The sequence below is a fragment of the Manacus candei genome, unplaced genomic scaffold, assembly GCF_025592945.1.
Source record: "Manacus candei isolate 608988 ecotype Guabito, Panama unplaced genomic scaffold, ASM2559294v1 h1tg000084l, whole genome shotgun sequence".
Lineage (NCBI taxonomy): Eukaryota > Metazoa > Chordata > Aves > Passeriformes > Pipridae > Manacus > Manacus candei.
The window spans coordinates 4,303,036-4,320,928 of record NW_026138132.1 but is presented as its reverse complement, the minus strand read 5'-3'; the positions used below and the strand labels follow the sequence as shown (position 1 = coordinate 4,320,928).

At 53.3% G+C, this 17,893-nt stretch overlaps 2 protein-coding genes across 4 annotated transcripts; both read left to right on the top strand.

The window, feature by feature from the left end:
* Position 1: 1 nt before the first annotated feature.
* Positions 2–4,845, top strand: PCNA (proliferating cell nuclear antigen). 2 transcript variants are annotated; one of them, XM_051811930.1, is made up of 7 exons: positions 2–98; positions 505–726; positions 2,671–2,768; positions 3,194–3,261; positions 3,439–3,633; positions 4,096–4,219; positions 4,328–4,845. In XM_051811930.1, exons 2-7 carry the CDS (start codon positions 506–508, stop codon positions 4,408–4,410), a joined length of 789 nt encoding a protein of 262 aa, XP_051667890.1. In that variant the 5' UTR covers positions 2–98; position 505; the 3' UTR covers positions 4,411–4,845. The 2 variants fall into 2 exon arrangements, with proteins under 2 accessions (XP_051667890.1, XP_051667891.1); XM_051811931.1 differs by having other exon boundaries at positions 25–44.
* A 3,147-nt stretch (positions 4,846–7,992) lies between these two features.
* On the top strand, positions 7,993–13,847 carry TMEM230 (transmembrane protein 230). Of its 2 annotated transcripts, XM_051811955.1 has the most exons (5): positions 8,048–8,111; positions 9,066–9,142; positions 10,480–10,607; positions 11,004–11,126; positions 12,648–13,847. In XM_051811955.1, the coding sequence occupies exons 3-5, from the start codon at positions 10,509–10,511 to the stop codon at positions 12,786–12,788; spliced, it is 363 nt and encodes a 120-aa protein (XP_051667915.1). In that variant the 5' UTR covers positions 8,048–8,111; positions 9,066–9,142; positions 10,480–10,508; the 3' UTR covers positions 12,789–13,847. The 2 variants fall into 2 exon arrangements, with proteins under 2 accessions (XP_051667914.1, XP_051667915.1); XM_051811954.1 differs by lacking the exon at positions 9,066–9,142 and having other exon boundaries at positions 7,993–8,111.
* The last annotated feature ends 4,046 nt before the right edge of the window (positions 13,848–17,893 follow it).

The following is a 17,893-nucleotide window of genomic DNA, read 5'->3' as shown; positions in this document are numbered from 1 at the left end:
TGCGGACGGTTTTCACTCCGGCCCGCAGTTCCCGTCAGGAAGCGGTATCTGAGGAGGGGCGCGCCCGCCGCGCTGTCCCTGCGGACGGGCCCTGAGGGGTCAGCGCTCCCCTTAGCCGAGGCCCTGGAGGGATCCGGAACCCTCTCGGGGGGACCCTGCAGGGATCGGTCCCGCCTCAGCAGCCGGGCCCCGCCGCCATTGCTGCGCAGCGAGGCGGGGACCGCGGCGCTGTGTAACGGCGGCGGTGATTGGCTCGAGCCGCGGGGCGGGGCGGGACTATGCGACGGAGCGGCGCTGTGATTGGCTGACAATGGGGGGGCCTTTATGAAAGCGTGGATGGGGTTGGGCAGAGGGAGGAGAGCGCCGCTGCCGATTGGCTGTCGCGCGGTAGTGGGCGGGGCGACAGAGGCTGTAAAGGGGGCTGTTGGCGTGAGGCCCCGTTCAGTCTTCGATCGCTGACTGTCTGTTTTCTTTTGCTGCTGCTCCCGCTGGTGCTGCCGCCAGGATGTTCGAGGCGCGGCTGGTGCAGGGCTCGGTGCTCAAACGGGTGCTGGAGGCCCTCAAGGACCTCATCACCGAGGCCTGCTGGGACCTGGGCTCGGGCGGCATCAGCCTGCAGAGCATGGACTCCTCGCACGTCTCCCTGGTGCAGCTCACGCTGCGCTCCGAGGGCTTCGACACGTACCGCTGCGACCGCAACATCGCCATGGGCGTCAACCTGTCCAGGTCGGCCGGCGGCGGGGCCTCAGCGGGACGCGCTGGGACGGGGCGGCCGAGCGGGGGCTGAGGCGCTGAGGGCGGCAGGGAAGGGGGTGTGTGAGGGGTGTGCGGGTGTGTGAGGAGGGATGCGGGGCGAGGGAGCGGCCCCGGGGTGCGGGGGGCGCCCAGAGCCCCCTCAGCCCTTCCCCCCCAAATTCCCCTCACGGATCTCGCGCCTTTTTTCGCGGCGCGCGCCGTGACGTCACTGCCGGCGCCGAGTGGCGGGAAAAGCTGGTGCGGGGCGGGAGGAGCCGCGGCCATGGACCTTTGGAGAGACTAATTACGGCTCTAAAGTCAAAGAATCACAGAGCCACTGAGATTGGAAAAGACCTCTGGGATCATCGAGTCCAACCTGTGACCCAACCCCACCTTGTCCCCCCCACCATGGCACTGATGCCACATCCAGGCTCTGCTTAAACCCCTCCAGGGACGGGGACTCCCCCCCCTCCCTGGGCAGCCCATTCCAAGGGCTGATCCCTCTCTCTGGGAAGAACTTCTTCCCCATGGCCAACCTAAACCTGCCCTGGGGCAGCTCCAGGCTGTGCCCTCTTGTCCCACTGCTGGTTCCTGGCAGCAGAGCCCGACCCCCCCGGCTCCCCCCTCCTGGCAGGGAGTTGCAGAGAGTGAGAAGGTCTCCCCTGAGCCTCCTCCTGTCCAGGCTGAGCCCCCCCAGCTCCCTCAGCCTCTCCTCACAGCACTTGTGCTCCACACCCTTCCCCAGCCTCGTTGCCCTTCTTTGGTCCTTACAGAATCCGGGGGGGTGTCAGGAAGACCATGGCCAGCAGGTCAGGGACTGATCCTGCCCCTCTGCTTAGTCCTGGAGTGCTGTGTCCAGGTCTGGGCTCCTCAGGACAGGAGGCACATGGAGCTCCTGGAGCTGTAGAAGTGATGAGGGGACTGGAGCTTCTCTCCTCAGAGGAAAGGCTGAGGGAGCTGGGGCTGCTCAGCCTGGAGAGGGGACCTCCTCAGTGGGAGATAAATACCTAAAGGAGGTGTCAGAGTCTGCTGTGGGGGCTGGGGGGGCAGCAGTGGGACAAGAGGCCACGGGCACAAACTGATGCCCAGGAGGTTCCACCTGAACATGAGGAAGAACTTCTTTGCTGTGCAGTGACCCAGCACTGAACAGGCTGCCCAGGGAGGGTGTGAAGTCTCCTCACTGGAGATATTCCAGAACCACCTGGACACAACCCTCTTCCATGTGCTCTGGGATGGCCCTGCTGGAGCACTGAGGTGGCACCAGTGACCCTCTGTGGTCCCTCCAAACTTCACCCACTCTGTGAATCAACTCTGTCACTGTCCAGCTGAATGTCTTCCTGTGCTCTGCAGGATGGCCAGCCCTGTGCTGCTCTTGGGGCAAGAGGCACTTTGAAGGCTGAATAACATCAGGATTTGACATGGAATAAAGTCCCCACCCCCCCGTTTTTCCAACAGGGTTAAAAGGAGAGCTGTCACTGATAGCTGAGATTCTCTGGGAATGCAGCATCCAAAAGGCTGATTCCTAAAAAGAATTATTAAAGTTCATATTACTAAAGTTTTTATTAAAGTTCATGCAAATCTAACCATCAAATGGATCTTGAAAATTCCACCCAGGAATTATCCCAATCAGCAAATAATAAATTTTAATAAAACCCAATCACAGATCTTGGCTGATATAAATAAAGATAAATCATTACTTTACTGACACTGCAGTTCTAATTTGTGTCACAAAGCATCTCCTGGTTGCAAGTTCTGCTCTTGCAGGTGTCATGTCCTGCCCTGCTGTGTCTGGCACTTGGAAATCTCATGTTTTGCTGAATCTGACAGTCACAACATCATCCTAAGCTGAAAACACAGATTGGAGTATTTTATTCAGGCAACTGTAACATCACAGCTTCCAGTGCTGAGGGTCACCTGCCTTTTTTTCCCTTCCAGCATGTCCAAGATCCTGAAGTGTGCGGGGAATGAGGACATCATAACCCTGCGGGCGGAGGACAACGCAGACACCTTGGCTCTGGTGTTCGAGGCACCAAGTGAGTGTTGAATTTGGGGGCTCATTTGTTGGTGTGATGTTCTCAGGCAGCCTCACAAACCCCACCCAGGGTTCATAAACCACACAGAGGGAAGGAAATAACAATAAATAGCAGGGAAATGGGAGGGGACAACTGATACTCAAACTCTTTGAACAGTCTGGGAATTGAGACTTAGTCAACTTGACCAGTAATTTCTTTGGAAGAAGAAGACTTTTTTAGGCCATGCACTGATGCCCTTATCTGTACTTTTTCAGCCTATAAAAGGCTGTTTGGGGCACTTCCAGGTTTCCTCTCTGAGGAAACGAGGTGGATCACACTGTCATCACTGAGGTGGTTTTGGGGGGGGGGGGGAAGAGTAACAAAAGTCAAATTCAGGTTGGTAACTACTTGGGAACACTTGGTCACACTGTGCTTTGTTCCTTTAGATCAGGAGAAGGTCTCTGATTACGAGATGAAGCTGATGGATCTGGATGTGGAGCAGCTGGGGATCCCAGTAAGTCGGGGCCCAAATGGCCGATTCCTAAATGTTGGCAATAAGTGTCGGGTTGGAGGGTGAGTGCATGTGGCTCTGCCAGGGCAGCCAGGCTGCAGGGCAGTGCCCAGGCCGCAGGGCAGTGCCCAGGCCGCAGGGCAGTGCCCAGGCAGCAGGGCAGTGACGCTGTGTCCCCAGGAGCAGGAGTACAGCTGCGTGGTGAAGATGCCGTCGGCGGAGTTCGCGCGGATCTGCCGGGACCTGAGTCACATCGGCGACGCCGTCGTCATCTCCTGCGCCAAGGACGGCGTCAAGTTCTCGGCCAACGGGGAGCTGGGCAACGGCAACATCAAACTGTCCCAGACCAGCAACGTGGACAAGGAGGAGGAGGCTGTGAGTGCACACAGCTCGGTCTCTGAACCTGCGGGGTTGGGTCGGAGAGTTACAGTTTGGGTTGGAAGAGACCTTCAGAGGGCAGCTGGTGCACCCAGAGGCTGGTTGGGCACTGCCCAGGCTCCCCAGGGCAGTGGGCACAGCCCCAAGGCTGCCAGAGCTCCAGGAGGGTTGGGATGATCCTCTTGGGGATGGGCCTGTGCAGGGCTGAGGGTTGGACTGATGGTCCTTGTGGGTCCCTCCCAGTTCAGCACATTCTGTGAGCCCCTGCAATGAGCAGGGACAGAGCTGTCTCTGCCCCTGGTTTGTGGGTTATGGACCACGAGTCCCTGCCATGTGAGGTCCTTGCCCTGGGCCCCAGCAGTGCTGACCTCTGCCTGACATGTCCAATTACTTGTCTGAGTTGTTCTGTGGAGGGAGCTCCTGCAGCTGCATTTCCTGAGCTCTGCCTTGGTTTTTTAGGTTACAATAGAGATGAACGAGCCAGTCCAGCTGACCTTTGCCCTGAGGTACCTGAACTTCTTCACCAAAGCCACCCCCCTGTCCCCTACAGTCACACTCAGCATGTCTGCAGACGTTCCTCTGGGTGAGTGCAAGTGGCTCTGCCAGAGAAATATTGTAGGATTAGAACTTGTGACTTGAATTTGCTGTAGAACCTTGTGAAGACCCTTTTTCCCCCCTCTCTCTTCCCCAGTGGTGGAGTACAAGATCGCTGACATGGGACACCTAAAGTACTACCTGGCTCCAAAGATCGAGGACCAGCAGGAAGGCTCTTAACTGGGGCAGGACTGAGGGGGATCTGCTCGTGGCTTGGGGAAGGGAATGGTGGTGATAGCAATTCCAGTGCCTTGGAGCATCCTGGGAGCACTGTTAGGCTTGGCTTGTAGATATCTTTGTAAATATTTTTCAACTTACTCTTTTGCTATCCTTGGCATCTTTGGAAATAGGAATTGTTTGGGTTTTTCTAGTCTGTTCCTGTACTCCCAATAATCTCTTGGATGCAGTCTGAAGGTGAGATTTCTGACTCCTCTCAACTTGTGTAGGAGAAGGGGGACAATATTTAATGAGTCAACTCCTGGAGTTTCACCTGTGGAGCTGTAGTTTAGGGTTGATGTTTTTATTATGCCACAAGTTTGTGTGACTTTGACTTCATTTATTTTTGAAACTGATATTCAAACTGATACTTGGAAATAAAAGATATAATTTCATGGGGTTTGTCCTGTTGAAATGTGGATGGGGGAGTGAATCAAATCTTTGTCAGGTGCTGAGGTGCCCGGGCTCCTTTCTCCCGGCACTGCAGGCCCAGAATTCCCAGCCTTGGTCATTTAATTTGTGAATGGAGGGTGTGGTTACACTCTGGATAATTAATTGGTCCCTGATGCTGTTTCCCTGAATCCTGGAATGGTTTGAGTTGGAAGGGATTGTAAAGCTCCTCCAGTACCACCCCCTGCCATGGGCAGGGACACCTTCCACCAGCCCAGGTTGCTCCACCCTGGCCTTGGACACTTCCAGGGATCCAGGGGCAGCCACAGCTTCTCTGGCAATTCCATCCCAGCCCCTCCCCACTCTCACAGCCAACAATCCCTTCCCAATATCCCATCTCTCCCTGCCCTCTGGCACTGGGAAGCCATTCCCTGTGTCCTGTCCCTCCATCCCTTGTCCCCAGTCCCTCTCCAGCTCTTGGAGCCCCTTCAGGCCCTGGAAGGAGCTCTCAGCTCTCCCTGGATCCTTCTCCTCTCCAGGTGAACCCCCCCAGCTCTCCCAGCCTGGCTCCAGAGCAGAGGGGCTCCAGCCCTTGGAGCAGCTCCGGGGCCTCCTCTGGACTCTCCAGCAGCTCCAAATCCTTCTGATGTTGGGGATTCCAGGGCTGGAGCAGCTCTGCAGGTGGGGTCTCACCTGAGGGGCAGAGTCACCTCCCGTGACCTGCTGCCTGTGATTCAAGGGCAGGGGTTCTGTGAAAGGTTTTCTGTAACAACCATCACCCTGGGCTGTCCCTGTCCCTGTGGCTGCCCTGGGGACTCCCCTGAGGGCACTGGTGGCACTGGGACCCACAGGTCACACCGGGACCCCTCCTGGCTCTGCCTCTGCTGCTCTGAGGGGAAGGTCTGTGGTGGGTCAGTGGGAACCTCTCCCACACCTTCCCCTGCTGCTGTCCCCTCCCTGGGCACCAGCAACCCCTGCCCTCATCCAGGGTGTCTGTGACCCTCCTGCTGTGGGTGACAGTTTAACACCTGAAGGTGTTTGATTGTGAAAAACGGTTTCAAAGCAGTTCCAGGCAGTTGCTGTTTTTCTTCACTGTTGGTTCCACAAACCCTTTGGTCTCTGCTGAGCCCAACTGACCCACCAAGAGCTGTGGGGCCGGGGGGACTCGGGCTCTGAGGGGGCTCTGGGGTCTGCAATCCAGGACAGGAGGGGGGAGCTGGGGGCTCCAACTCTGCTCCCAGGGAACCAGGGACAGGACAAGAGGAAACAGCCTCAAGCTGTGCCAAGGGAGGGTCAGAATGGGCATCAGGAAGACTTTCTTCATGGAAAGGGTTGCAAAGCATTGGAAGGGGCTGCCCAGGGAGGTGGTGGAGTCCCCACCCCTGGAAATGTCCAAAAAACGTGTGGATGTGGCACTGGAGGACATGGGTGATGGTGAACACGGTGGTGGTGCTGGCTGATGGTTGCACTCGCCGATCTTAAAGGTCTTTTCCAACCCAAACAATCCCATGATTTTAAGTATATTTCTTCAGGGGGCTGTGTCCTTCCCACTGCTCAGCAACTCAGGAGTAGCTTGAGCTTAAACTGCCTGAAAACCCGTCCCTTGGCAGCCCCGAGTCACGGAGCAGGAGGATGGCACAAGGTGGCAGTGCCGGCGAGGAAACGAATCCCGCTGGCTCGGAGCGGCGGTGCTGCCCTGGGATGGACACCGGGCCCTGCTCGGAGCTGGGGACAGGATTTCCCTGTGCCCTGGACCTTGGTCCTGTTGGGAGCAGCACTGCTTTGCTCCTGGGGATGGTCTGGAGGTGTCCAAGGCCAGGTTGGACGGGGCTTGGAGCAACCCGGGCTAGTGGAAGGTGTCCCTGCCCATGGCAGGGGGGGAACAAGACGATCTTTCTGATCCCTTCCAAGCCAAACCATTCTGGGATTCTGTGGTTTAGACCCCGATTTGCTGCTGTGCTGCAGGTGCCTCCCATGCTGAGTTGTCTCGTGTCTCCATTTACCCTCAACTTCCTTGGCTGGTTAATTCAGGAAAAGTCTGGAAAGGAAGATCTTTGACCCTGAAGTTTTTCAACAGTCACAGAATTCTTGCCCAGAGCAGTGGTAGGAGCCTTAAATAACCAGGGAGCTTTTTGTCCCTCCAAATGTGGTGCTGGGACGGGATCAGCCCTGTGGTGCCCACGGCAAACTGGCTTTGGAAGAATTTTGTGGAAACTTTGGCTTCAGCGGGGAATCCAAGGTTTGTGATATGGAAATAGGGAAGGATTCCGGGGTGTAAAGCCAGTGATCGAAGCAAATTCTTTTTGGTGCAACTTCCAGCTGTAGCAGAGGTCACCAAACTCTTCCTTTGTGCTGTTCTACCCATAAACACATGGTAAAAATCAGCCAAATTGTTTAACTGCTTATTTTTACAGCTGAAATGACCAAGTTGAGCAGCCTGTTGTTGCAAGAAACATCCTTTAACATTGGTCCTTACACACTTGTGTCCTGTCTGGTCTCTCCATAAATCCTGAAAGCAGCTGGACCTTTACTTTGCCAGGCCCAAACAATGAAAATTTTAAAGGATGTTCCCTTTAAAACAAAACAAACAAAAACCCCAAAACCCCAACCAAATGCAAAAAAATGCCTGGGAGGGTTAATAAATGCCGTGTTTTTCTCCCCGTTTGAGAGAGGAAGTTTTAGAAGTTTATATATTTAGACTTTCTCACCAAGGAGGTAATAAATAAGAAGGGGGAAGGGATAATTCTCAGGAATTTAAGGAGATTGGGCTTCTCAGGCTCCAAATCCAGCCCGTATTTTATTAATTCACAGGAAGCAGTTCCCTTGGGAAGCTCCCCGGAGGAGGCACATCCCCACACTGCCCCACCCGCGTTAACATTCCCGGGGCTGGAATAACGCCCTGGCTGTGTGTGTGTCCCCTCTCAGCCCTTCACAACGCCCCCGGGAATGTCCCGGGATGTTCCCGGGCTGGAAGAGAGCCGGGAGCATCCTTCGGGAAAGCAGCTTTGTCGGAGGGCGCGGGCGAAGCCGCTGGTCCATAAACCCCCTGCGAACCCCCGATGAGCCCCGCTGGACCTCGCAGGACACGGTCTGGACCACCACGCGGCAATTCCAGCGGTTTTCCCTGGAGCGCCAGGCCGGGAAAGGCCGGGAAGGGCCGGGAAGGGCCGGGAAGGGCCGGGAAAGGCCGGCGGGGCGCGGTCGTGACCTGGAAGGAAATCGCCGTCAGCGGGATGAACTTCCCGGGCAGCGCGGAAGGGCCGGGCCGGCACCGGGTAACGGGGCCGGGGGACCGGGGGGGATTTGGGGAGGGGTTGGGGGGATTTGGGGTGGGGGTTGGGGGTGTTTGGGAGCGACGCGAGGCCGGGAGCGAGGGGGGAGCGCCCGGGAGAGGCGGGAGCGGCGGGCCGGGGACACCTGGGGGGGTCCGGGGAGACCTGGGGATGTCCGGGGACACTTTCACAGAATCCCAGAATCAGCTGGGTTGGAAGGGACCTCTCAGATCATCAAGTCCAACCCTTGATCCAACCCCGCCGTGGTTCCCAGCCCACTGATGCCACATCCAGTCTCTTCTTAAAAACCTCCAGGGATGGAGAATCCCCCCCTTCCCTGGGCAGCCCATTCCAATGGCTGAGCACCCTCTCTGCAAAGAAATTCTTCCTGATCTCCAACCTACCCCTCCCCTGGCACAGCTGCAGACCCAGCCCTCTTGTCTTGCTGATGGTTGCCTGGGAAAAGAGACCAACCCCCCCTGGCTCCCCCCTCCTGGCAGGGAGTTGCAGAGAGTGAGGAGGTCTCCCCTGAGCCTCCTCTTCTCCAGGCTGAACAGCCCCAGCTCCCTCAGCCTCTCCTCACAGCACTTGTGCTTCGGGTGTCCCCGCTGAGGTTTGAGCCCCCAAAAGGGCCGGAGTGACCCCCCCAGCCCTTCCCTATGTCCCGTGTGGAACATTGCTCCGCTTCAGGGGATAACCGGGAATCCGGGTTTGTGTTTCCCGGATCCTCCCCGGGTTTAAAACACAACTCAAATCTGGAATTACAGCCTTAATTACCTTGGCCAAGTTGCTTAGGCCCTGCTTGTTTATTTTTATAAAGTAAATATTCTTGTTTCGGCACGATTTAATGCACTGTAGGCTCGATATGACGCTTAATGGGGTCAAACCTGGCCTTTAAACTCTCTGAGATATTATTCTTTATGCATTTGTCATGAATAGCTTCTTTCTTGTTCATAGGTGATGTAATGGGAAGGGCAGACAACTTGTGCAGGTGTAAATTAGAAATAATTCCTAAGAAGTCACTAAAAAAACTGGTAAATAATGGGGTGGTGGGTGAGAAAAGAGGGGGAAATGGGGCAGAGCCAGGAAACGTGACTTTCATTTCAGAAATGCTGATTTATTTGGGCTTCTTCCCCTCCTGCACATCCACCCCCAGGCATGTGGGGAGTTTTTAGGAGACCCTGGGGGTGTTTGGGTGCTGGGACCTGAAAAACAGGGATATGTGAGGAGCTGGGAATACCACCCTGTGGGTGGGAGGTATTTCCTAAAGACGTTCTTTCTGTATTTGGGTTTTGCTACCAAAACAAGCCCCGGAGTTCAAACCAAAGGTTCAGCTGTGGGGGTTTAAGATCAGAGGGCGTTGGTTCTTTTTATAAAAGTCAAATTTGCAGCAGGAGGAACAAACCTGAGTGGGGAACATGCCAGTGATTAGCAACAGGGACACAGAGGATTTTGTGGAGATGCATCGCCTTTAATGCTAAATCCTGTTATGGAAACAGTGTCTTTATCCCTTCCTGTTGGCACAGTTGGAATATGCACTTTTGTTCTCTTTATTCCACACTTTCTCAGCAAATAAAAGCACCACTGAGGCTGGAAAGAGTGGGAAGCCCTTTCCTGCCCCTCTCCTGGGAACTGTAGCCCTGGGCTGTGTTTGAGGAGACACCCAGGTCCTGCTGGGCCCTGTTCCTGGGTCTTCAGGGTCAGGGGTGTTGGCAGGATGGCTCCTGGCTCCAGCCCCTGGGAAGGTGGGCTCCAAGGGACAAGCTCCTTGCTGGAGTGTTGGTGACCTCATCCCACTCACTCCATCCCCTTGAGATGCTCCCCCTGAGTCACAGCTCCTGCTGGATCCACCACACCTCCGTTTCATTCCAGTCTCCAGTGGTTGGTTGTTTTTTAATTCCCAGAATTGCTCTGTTGCAAAACATCCTGGTGGTTGAAAAGCTGCTTTGTTTCACTCTGGTTTGGGTTTCTTTGCTGGTGTCCCTGTTTGGAAGCAGCTGGAGCTGGGACACCTCCCTGCTGGCAGTGGGATCCCCTTGTGAAACGAGAGCTGGGCTGGACATGGGAGGATATTCTGGATTTTCAGTCTGGTTTTAAGCACAGGTTCTACCTCAGCTTGGCTTTTGCTTTCAGAATTGGTAAACCCTCTTGCAGCTGTATCCATTTTGCATTTTAAGCTTAAAATAAAATGCTTAAATACTTTGTTTGAAAAGTTTTAATTTACAAAGAACAATCTTTGAAGAACAAATTTATGCCTTTTTAGTTGGAACAGCCTTGACTCTTTAGTTTCTCCTCAGAAACTTGATCTGTTGCTCCCAGACTCCACCACCCAGTTTTCTCCCACGTTTTTGCTCTTCCCTGTGTTTCCCAGGTCCCAGGTGATGCCCAGCCCTCCATGGAATGATGCCGTCCCGCACCAACCTCTCTGCTGGGATTCCCAGTAGCAAAGTCAAATATTCCAAGCTCTCCAGCACTGATGATGGGTACATTGACCTGCAGGTAAGAAAAGGGGAAGGACAGGCAGCTGTAGCTTTGCACAGATGGGCAGCTGCTTGTTTGTGCATCTCTGGTAGAGCAGCTGCAGCTCAGAGAGGGACAAAGCCAGGTGGGAGCCACCACCTCGGCCCTTCCCCTCTGGAAAACCCACAGAGCTTCCCTGGAAACAAGACTGGTTGCTTAACAGGTGCATTTCCATGGGGGGAGGTGAGATCTGGAGCAGATGTGAGGTGATGGGTGGAAGGGCTGGCTCAGCAGGGGCTCCATGGGCAGGATTCCTCGGGGAGGAGCTGCCTCAGCCCTTTGTCCCGTGTCACCTGTGAGACTCCCAGCTCTGCCCTGCTGGGAGGGGAGCTGTGCTGAGTTAACCTCTTCAATATTTGGGGTTTTGCCATCCAGTTCAAGAAGAGCCCACCAAAGATCCCCTACAAGGCCATCGCCCTGGCTGTTGTGCTCTTCATGATTGGGACCTTCCTCATCATCATCGGAGCCCTACTGCTGGCAGGGTACATCAGCAAAGGAGTGAGTGCTTTAATCACTTTAATTACACTTTAATTACACTTGTTATCAGTTTTGCATTGCCTGCCCTGCCCTCAAGGCTACCGTGAACCCTCATGAACCATCATGTGACAGGACCAGAGGAAACAGCCTCAAGTTGTACCAGGGGAGGTTTAGATTTGATATTAGGAAAAGGTTTTTCCATGGACAGGGTTATTCACCCCTGGAACAGGCTGTGCAGGGCAGTGGTGGAGTCACCATCCCTGGAAGTGTCCAAAAAACATGTGGATGTGGCACTTGAGGACATGGTTCAATGGTGAACATGGTGGTGGGTTATGGTTGGACTTGATGACCTCAAAGGTCTTTCCCAGCCTTAACAATTCCATGATTCTGTGATCATGTTCAGTGTAGAAATCCAGAGCCAAAGACCTGGGAAGTCATTCCCACCATGGCCTTGCTGTGCCATTTCCCTGGCAGCAGATCCCTGTGATCCCTGCAGTCTGGAGCAGGCTCAGAGCTGGGCTGGAGACCTGCCAGGGAGGGCTGAGTGTCCCTGCCCTCCCTGGGGTCCAGTTTCATGTCCCTGCAGAGTCCAGCTCGTTGTCCTGGGAAAACCTCAGCCTGGGGTCATCACCTGCAGTGCAGATCTTCTCGTGACTCCGGCAGGAGATGCCAGAGCCTGTCCAGGACACAGCAGCAGTTTTCCCACCTCTGTAGATGCATGGGAAGGGGATCTGCTCTTTGGAGCTGCCTGGGTGCTTCTCCCCCTGTCCCTTGGCTGCAGGAATTGCTGTCAGTTGGCAGCTCTGCTTAGCAGGGTGGCACCAGCAGGGTCTGGGCTCTGTTGGGAGCTCTCCAGGCACAGGGAGCTCCCAGCCCTGGCTGCACACCCAGGGGGGATCAGGAGAGGTCCCTTGAGGGGTTCCTGCAGCAAGGAGGAGATGCCAGGAGAGGATTAAAGGCTCAGCCTAATGACAACTGATTTTTCTGATTTAGGATGGATTTTTATTTCTCAGCCAGCAAGGCCTTGGGGATGAACCACGGGATCATGGAATGGTTTGGGTTGGAAGGGACCTTACAGATCATCCTGTTCCAGCCCCTGCCATGAGCAGGGACACCTTCCACTAGACCAGATTGGATGGTCATCCTGAGAATCTCCTCCCTCTCTCCCTGCTTTGCCCTCACTATTATATTTCTTTATTATTATTATTATTCTATTATATTTATTATATTATATCCGTGTCCTTCAGGTGTGTGAGACAGGGCTGGTGGAGTTCTGCTCCCCCACAGCTCCTGTGCTCACACAGGTCACAGCAGTTCAGAGACAGGAGCCCAGAGCCAGTCTGAGCCCTTCCTCTGTGTCCTGCCTTGGGCACAGATAATCACGGAACCCTGGGATGGTTTGGGTTGGGAGGGACCTCAAAGCCCATTCAGTTCCACCCCCTGCCGTGGGCAGGGACACCTCCCACTAGCCCAGGATGTAAGAGAAAGGCAAGCCCCTCCTGCAGAGCTCTTCCCACTGGCCTGGGCCGTGTGTCCCTGCAGGAGACGGACCGAGCCATCCCCGTGCTCATCATCGGCATCCTGGTGTTCCTGCCGGGCTTCTACCACCTGCGCATCGCCTACTACGCCTCCAGGGGCTACCGGGGCTACTCCTACGACGACATTCCCGACTTCGACGACTGAACAGCGACCCATCCCGCCCTCAGTAGTTGCTCAGAGCTGGTTTTTGTCCCCCTGGGCCTGGGGGGCCTGGCAGGTCCCCCCTCACGTGCGTCCCTCACACGGTTCCTGGGTTTGAGGTGTTGCAGGTTGTCCAGTTTGGGGGTTTTGGGGGGGGCTGGAACACGGAATTGACCAAAAGGAATTGCAAAGAACTTGAGATTTATGGTATTTTTTCCTCTTGCTTGTTGCTGGGAAGTCCTTCCTGGGGGAGGCAATTCTTGCAGTTTTCCAGAAGTAGCTGAGCCGCTTTCAGCAGCAGATCCTTGTTTTTTTCTGACTATTTTATAGAGTTTAATTTTCCATGAGATTGTGGTTATTGTTGGCTTTACCTTTGCAGACAAACACCATAGTTCAATTCTCCCTCTGCTCTCTGTCCATCAGAAATGCTTCCAGAGTTCTTGTCCTGAGCTTTCGTTGTAGTAACTGAAGTCTGATGTGCACGGGAGGGGGAAAACAGCACTTGTAGGAAGTGATTTGCAGGCTGCACTTGCTGCACAGCTCCTTGTCAGGCTGACCGAGCTCATTTCCCCACAAACACATTCTTCCCAGGAGAGCTTTTCCCAGGCCACTGTTGCTTTTGGCAAAATCTGCTTATCCCTCACAAGGATTTTGATTATTATTTTAAACGACTGAATGGATACCGGGAGGAGGGTTGGAATCCAGACCAGGACTCAAGTGTCTGAATGCCAAAAATCCTGGGTTTGACTAATGTGGATATTGGAGACATTATTGGAGACACTTGAATTCCAGCTGTCTGTATGTTTGGAGTCCTTGTGTAGCTAATCTTCTGTGCAGAGCTGCCCAGAGCAGTGAAAAGGAATTCCCTGTATAGTTTGTGCTGAACAAATTCCCTCTGGATTGCTTTGCCAGCATCAGTGATGTGTCATTCAGGGAAGGCAGAGGGACAGCTCCATTCCTCTGAGGTGGGAATGTCTCGGTGTCCTGGAGAACGTGTGACAAGTGGGAGTGCAAGTGGGTGCATTTAACATGAATAAAGTTCTATATTCTGTGTAACCTTAAGTTTGTTGTCATTCCCAGGTTTCAGAGGGCACTAAAAACTGTTCTGGGCAACCAGATTTGTACTTTACCTGCAGCTGCTGCTGCCTCCAGCTCCCCAGTGCTGATGGGGTGGGTGCAGTCGGTGTTGGGCTCTGCTGGGCAGCTCTGGAACAGCTCCATCTGCTCCAGGACCTTCAGCTTGCCCTGGGCAGAACTGGGATTGCTGCACCAGGGAGGATAATCCAGCCTGCCCTGGGGGGCAGGAAAAGGTGCTGCCTCGGAAGGTCAGGCTTTGCTTTTTGAGCCCCTCAGTCCTGGTTTAATGGGAAAGACCCCAGAGCTGGAATTGCTTTGTTTCAGGGTCCAAGCACCCAGCTCCTTTTGCTGGGCAGGGTAGCAGGAGCAGTGTCTGTTGGGATGTGATGCTCCACAGTTCCCAGGTGGGCTGAACATTCTGGAAGGAAGGGGGCAGGTGTGGCTGCTGGTGCCGAGCAGTCCATGGAGAAGGGGATGAGATCAGTGCTGGATAAAAGCCTTGCTCTGAACCTACTCCTAAAATTGCCTTTTTTCCTCCTTCAGTGTTCTGGATTAAACCCAAACCCCGAACCAAGTTCTTTTTTTAACCCCCCATCTCTTCCCTCATTTGCCTTAATTCCAGGGCTGCACTTGGAGAAATAACTGATCAAACTCAGGATCTCCCTTTCCACCTCTGAAGGCACAGCTGAGCAGTTCCCTCTGTGCTGTGTCACTCCAGCCCCCACATTCCCAGCACTGCCCAGCTTCCAGATGGGACACGTGCTGCTGGCAGCAGCTGGAATGTGTCAATTAGAGCTGGGTCTGGCCAGGAGAGCAACTGCTGACGTCAAAGCATGAATCAGCCTCTATTAGGGGATGGGAACGTGGGTTTGTTTGGGTTTGGGGAAAGGGGAGACGGAGTAGAAGGGAAGTTTAGATGGAAAAAGCAAAGAGGAGGAGGGAGATGTTTTAAGTGGGGCTGAGATGCAGAAAGTTGGGAAGTGGGATAGAAGTCAAGTAGGATAAATGAATGCAGGGGACAGGAAAAGGAACTGGACTTTGATGATCCCTGTGGGTCCCTTCCAGCTTTGGATATTCTGTGGTTCTAAGAACATGCTGACATTCCTGGAGGAAAGGCAAGCAATGAATTTACTTTTATTTGACAGAAGCAAAGTCCTCAGGCAGCGCAGTGGATAAATAAAGCAGGGCCTGCCCTCATGCTCCCAGGGCTCAGTGAGGGGTGACCACAGGGAAGAATCCTTTGCAGGGGTCAGTTTAAATCTAATTTGGAGAAAAGGAAACACTTCTGGAAAGGAAAAAAAAGGGATTCTGAACCCTGGAAATATGTGGGTCCAGAGGACTTCATCCTCTGAGTCTCTGAGTTAACACACTGCATTTGAAGCACAGTTTTCCTCCAGAGCAAAGTCTCCCTGTCTATTAATTTCAAATCTCTCTTAATTTTCTGGCTGTACTGTACCTCATAGCCAGGCTTCACACTTCTTTGCAATATAGCATGAGTTCACATTTATTTAAAGAGATACAGAAGCTTCTCTGCAAACACGTTGTTTCCCTGAGCCTGGCTCCTGCTGGGGGTGGGTTTGAGGGGCTCAGTGATGCAGCTCTTTTTCCTGTCAAAAGGCCTCAGAAAGATGAAGTTTCCTCCCCAGGGGGCTGTTGGTCCAGTCTCTCTGTGCTGATACATCTCAGTGAGGTCCTCTGGATTTCCCTCCCACTCCTGCCACGCTGGACCTGCTGGATTTGCAGCCCTGGCTCAGCTCCTTTGCTGCCCCAGCTCCCTGCCTGTGGAGCTGCCTCTGCCCTGGGGGAGCTGCCAAAGCCCAGGCTCTGCACCCAAATCCTGGGTGTTGTGGGTTTGGGGAGCCCTGACTGACCCACTGCAGGGATGAGGGGAACAGGGAAGGGCCTGGGAAGGCGTTTCTGGTTCTGGAGCAGGGCTGGAATGACAAATAAGGCCCTGAAGGAGGATAACACTGAATCCCCATTGTGGAGCATCCTCCACTTGGGCCCTTGGCAGGGCAGCTGTCTCAGGGAAAACCAGCCAGCATTTAGAGAGCTTGAGGGGTTTATTATGCACAGGAGCTCTGGAGAGAGAACAGGCAGCCACATTCCAGGCTTTTCCCTGGTTTCTGAGGACTTGGATTTGTGTCTCCTCGGTGATGTTCTTCTGTTGCTGTTACACAATTACCTGCTTAATTCAATTCCATGAAGTTGCTGGAAAGACAGTTGGAAACGTGACTCTGAAGCCCTCTGGCCTCAGCAGTCCCAGAGAAACTCCCCTGGGGTATTCCTATATATATATATGTAAAATATAAAATATAAAATATAAAATATATATTATATAATATATACTATATACTATATACTATATACTATATACTATATACTATATACTATATACTATATACTATATAATATATAATATATAATAATAATATATAATATATAAAATATAAAATATAAATAAAATATATATTCTTTATTGTATATATATTCTGTATTCTATATATTCTTTATTATCTGTTATATTTTATATATATAATATAAAAATAGATTTTTAGATCTATAAATATATATTTATATTTATTTTCTACATTTATCTAATATATTATATAATTATATATTATAAGATATAAATAATAAAGAATATATACATTCTTATATAAAAGCAAAGACTCATTTTAAGTCAATCTCATGACTTTTCTTGAGTGAACAAAGCTATTTGGAGTTCCCCAGCACCACCACAGCAGAGGAGACCTCTCTTCTGTAGCAAAGCTGGGTGAAACATCTTGGGGAATAAAGGGGGGAGACTCAGGGCAGTGGTGGAGACAGTCTTGGGGAGCTGCAAACATGAACTACAAGCCCTGGAGGTCCAAAGGGGCTCTTTCCCTGCTCCCCATTTGCAGGAGCTCATTCACAGCACACTGAGCTCCCCAGGGCACAGTGGGGCCTCTCCCCCTCCTCTCCAGGAGGCTCCTCACTGTTGTTGGGGGTTCTGTGGCCACCAGCCCAGAGATGGCTCCAAGATCCCATGTGTGACTCCTTTTCTCACCCTTCTCACAGCTCGTTGCCACCAGTCTGGCCCCAAACTGGTGCCACGTGGTGGCACTGAAGTGCAGAGCCAAGGGGGGAACCTGCTGCCCACACAGGAGCTTCAGGAGAGGCTCCACACCCTGGGCTGCTGCTGCCTGGGGGGCAGTGGGGACAGCAGGGGACAGCAGGTTTGCAGCCCCACGTCCCGGGCTGCTCCCCAAGGTCATGGCTAATGCCCCCCTGGGAGAGCCCATGGCAGGACCCTGCCCCAAAGGGGCCTCTACACGTGGCAAAAGCAGGAGGGATGGGGGAAACCTCAGCAGGGGGAAGGAGCAGCAGGAAAGGCCAGAACTACCCGAGGTGGTGTGTGAATGGTCCCAGAAACCCTTGAAGGAAGAGGCAGAACTTGTGCTTCTGGAGGTTGTCTGAAGTGATGAGGGGAAGGTGAGGAGTGTCACAGCCTGGAGACTGTGTGAGCTCGAGGCCACAGCCCTGGAGAGACCCTCACCCTGTCCTGGGCTCTCAGTCTCAATTTCAGGCTGGGGAGCCTCAATGCTGAGTCTCACACACTCAGGATTTTGCCTCTGTCCACACAGAGAGCCTTGTAAAAGACAGAATCATAAAATCACTTAGGCTGGAAAAGACCTTTAATTAAGATCATTGAGTCCAGCCATGAATTCCCTGTGCAGGGAAGCAGCTGCAGGCACTGCAGCCCAATCCTGGGAATGGGGTGCAAGTGCTCCAGGCAGCAACTTGACTTGTGCTATGGATGGTTTTGGCCTCCCTGTCGATCCTTCTCTCTGAGATTCTCCCTGTGCAGGTGGAGGTTCATGGGATGGGGAGAAGAACAAAGCCCTTCACTGGTCCCATGGTGATGTAGCAAGAGGAAATGTGAGTTTGTAACTCCTTGTTGATGTTTTCTCTGCAGTGATTTCTATTTCCTCTCACTCTCCTGGCGACCTCCTCCTGGGTGTTGTCCTGTTACCTGGGGTGGTGTGAGG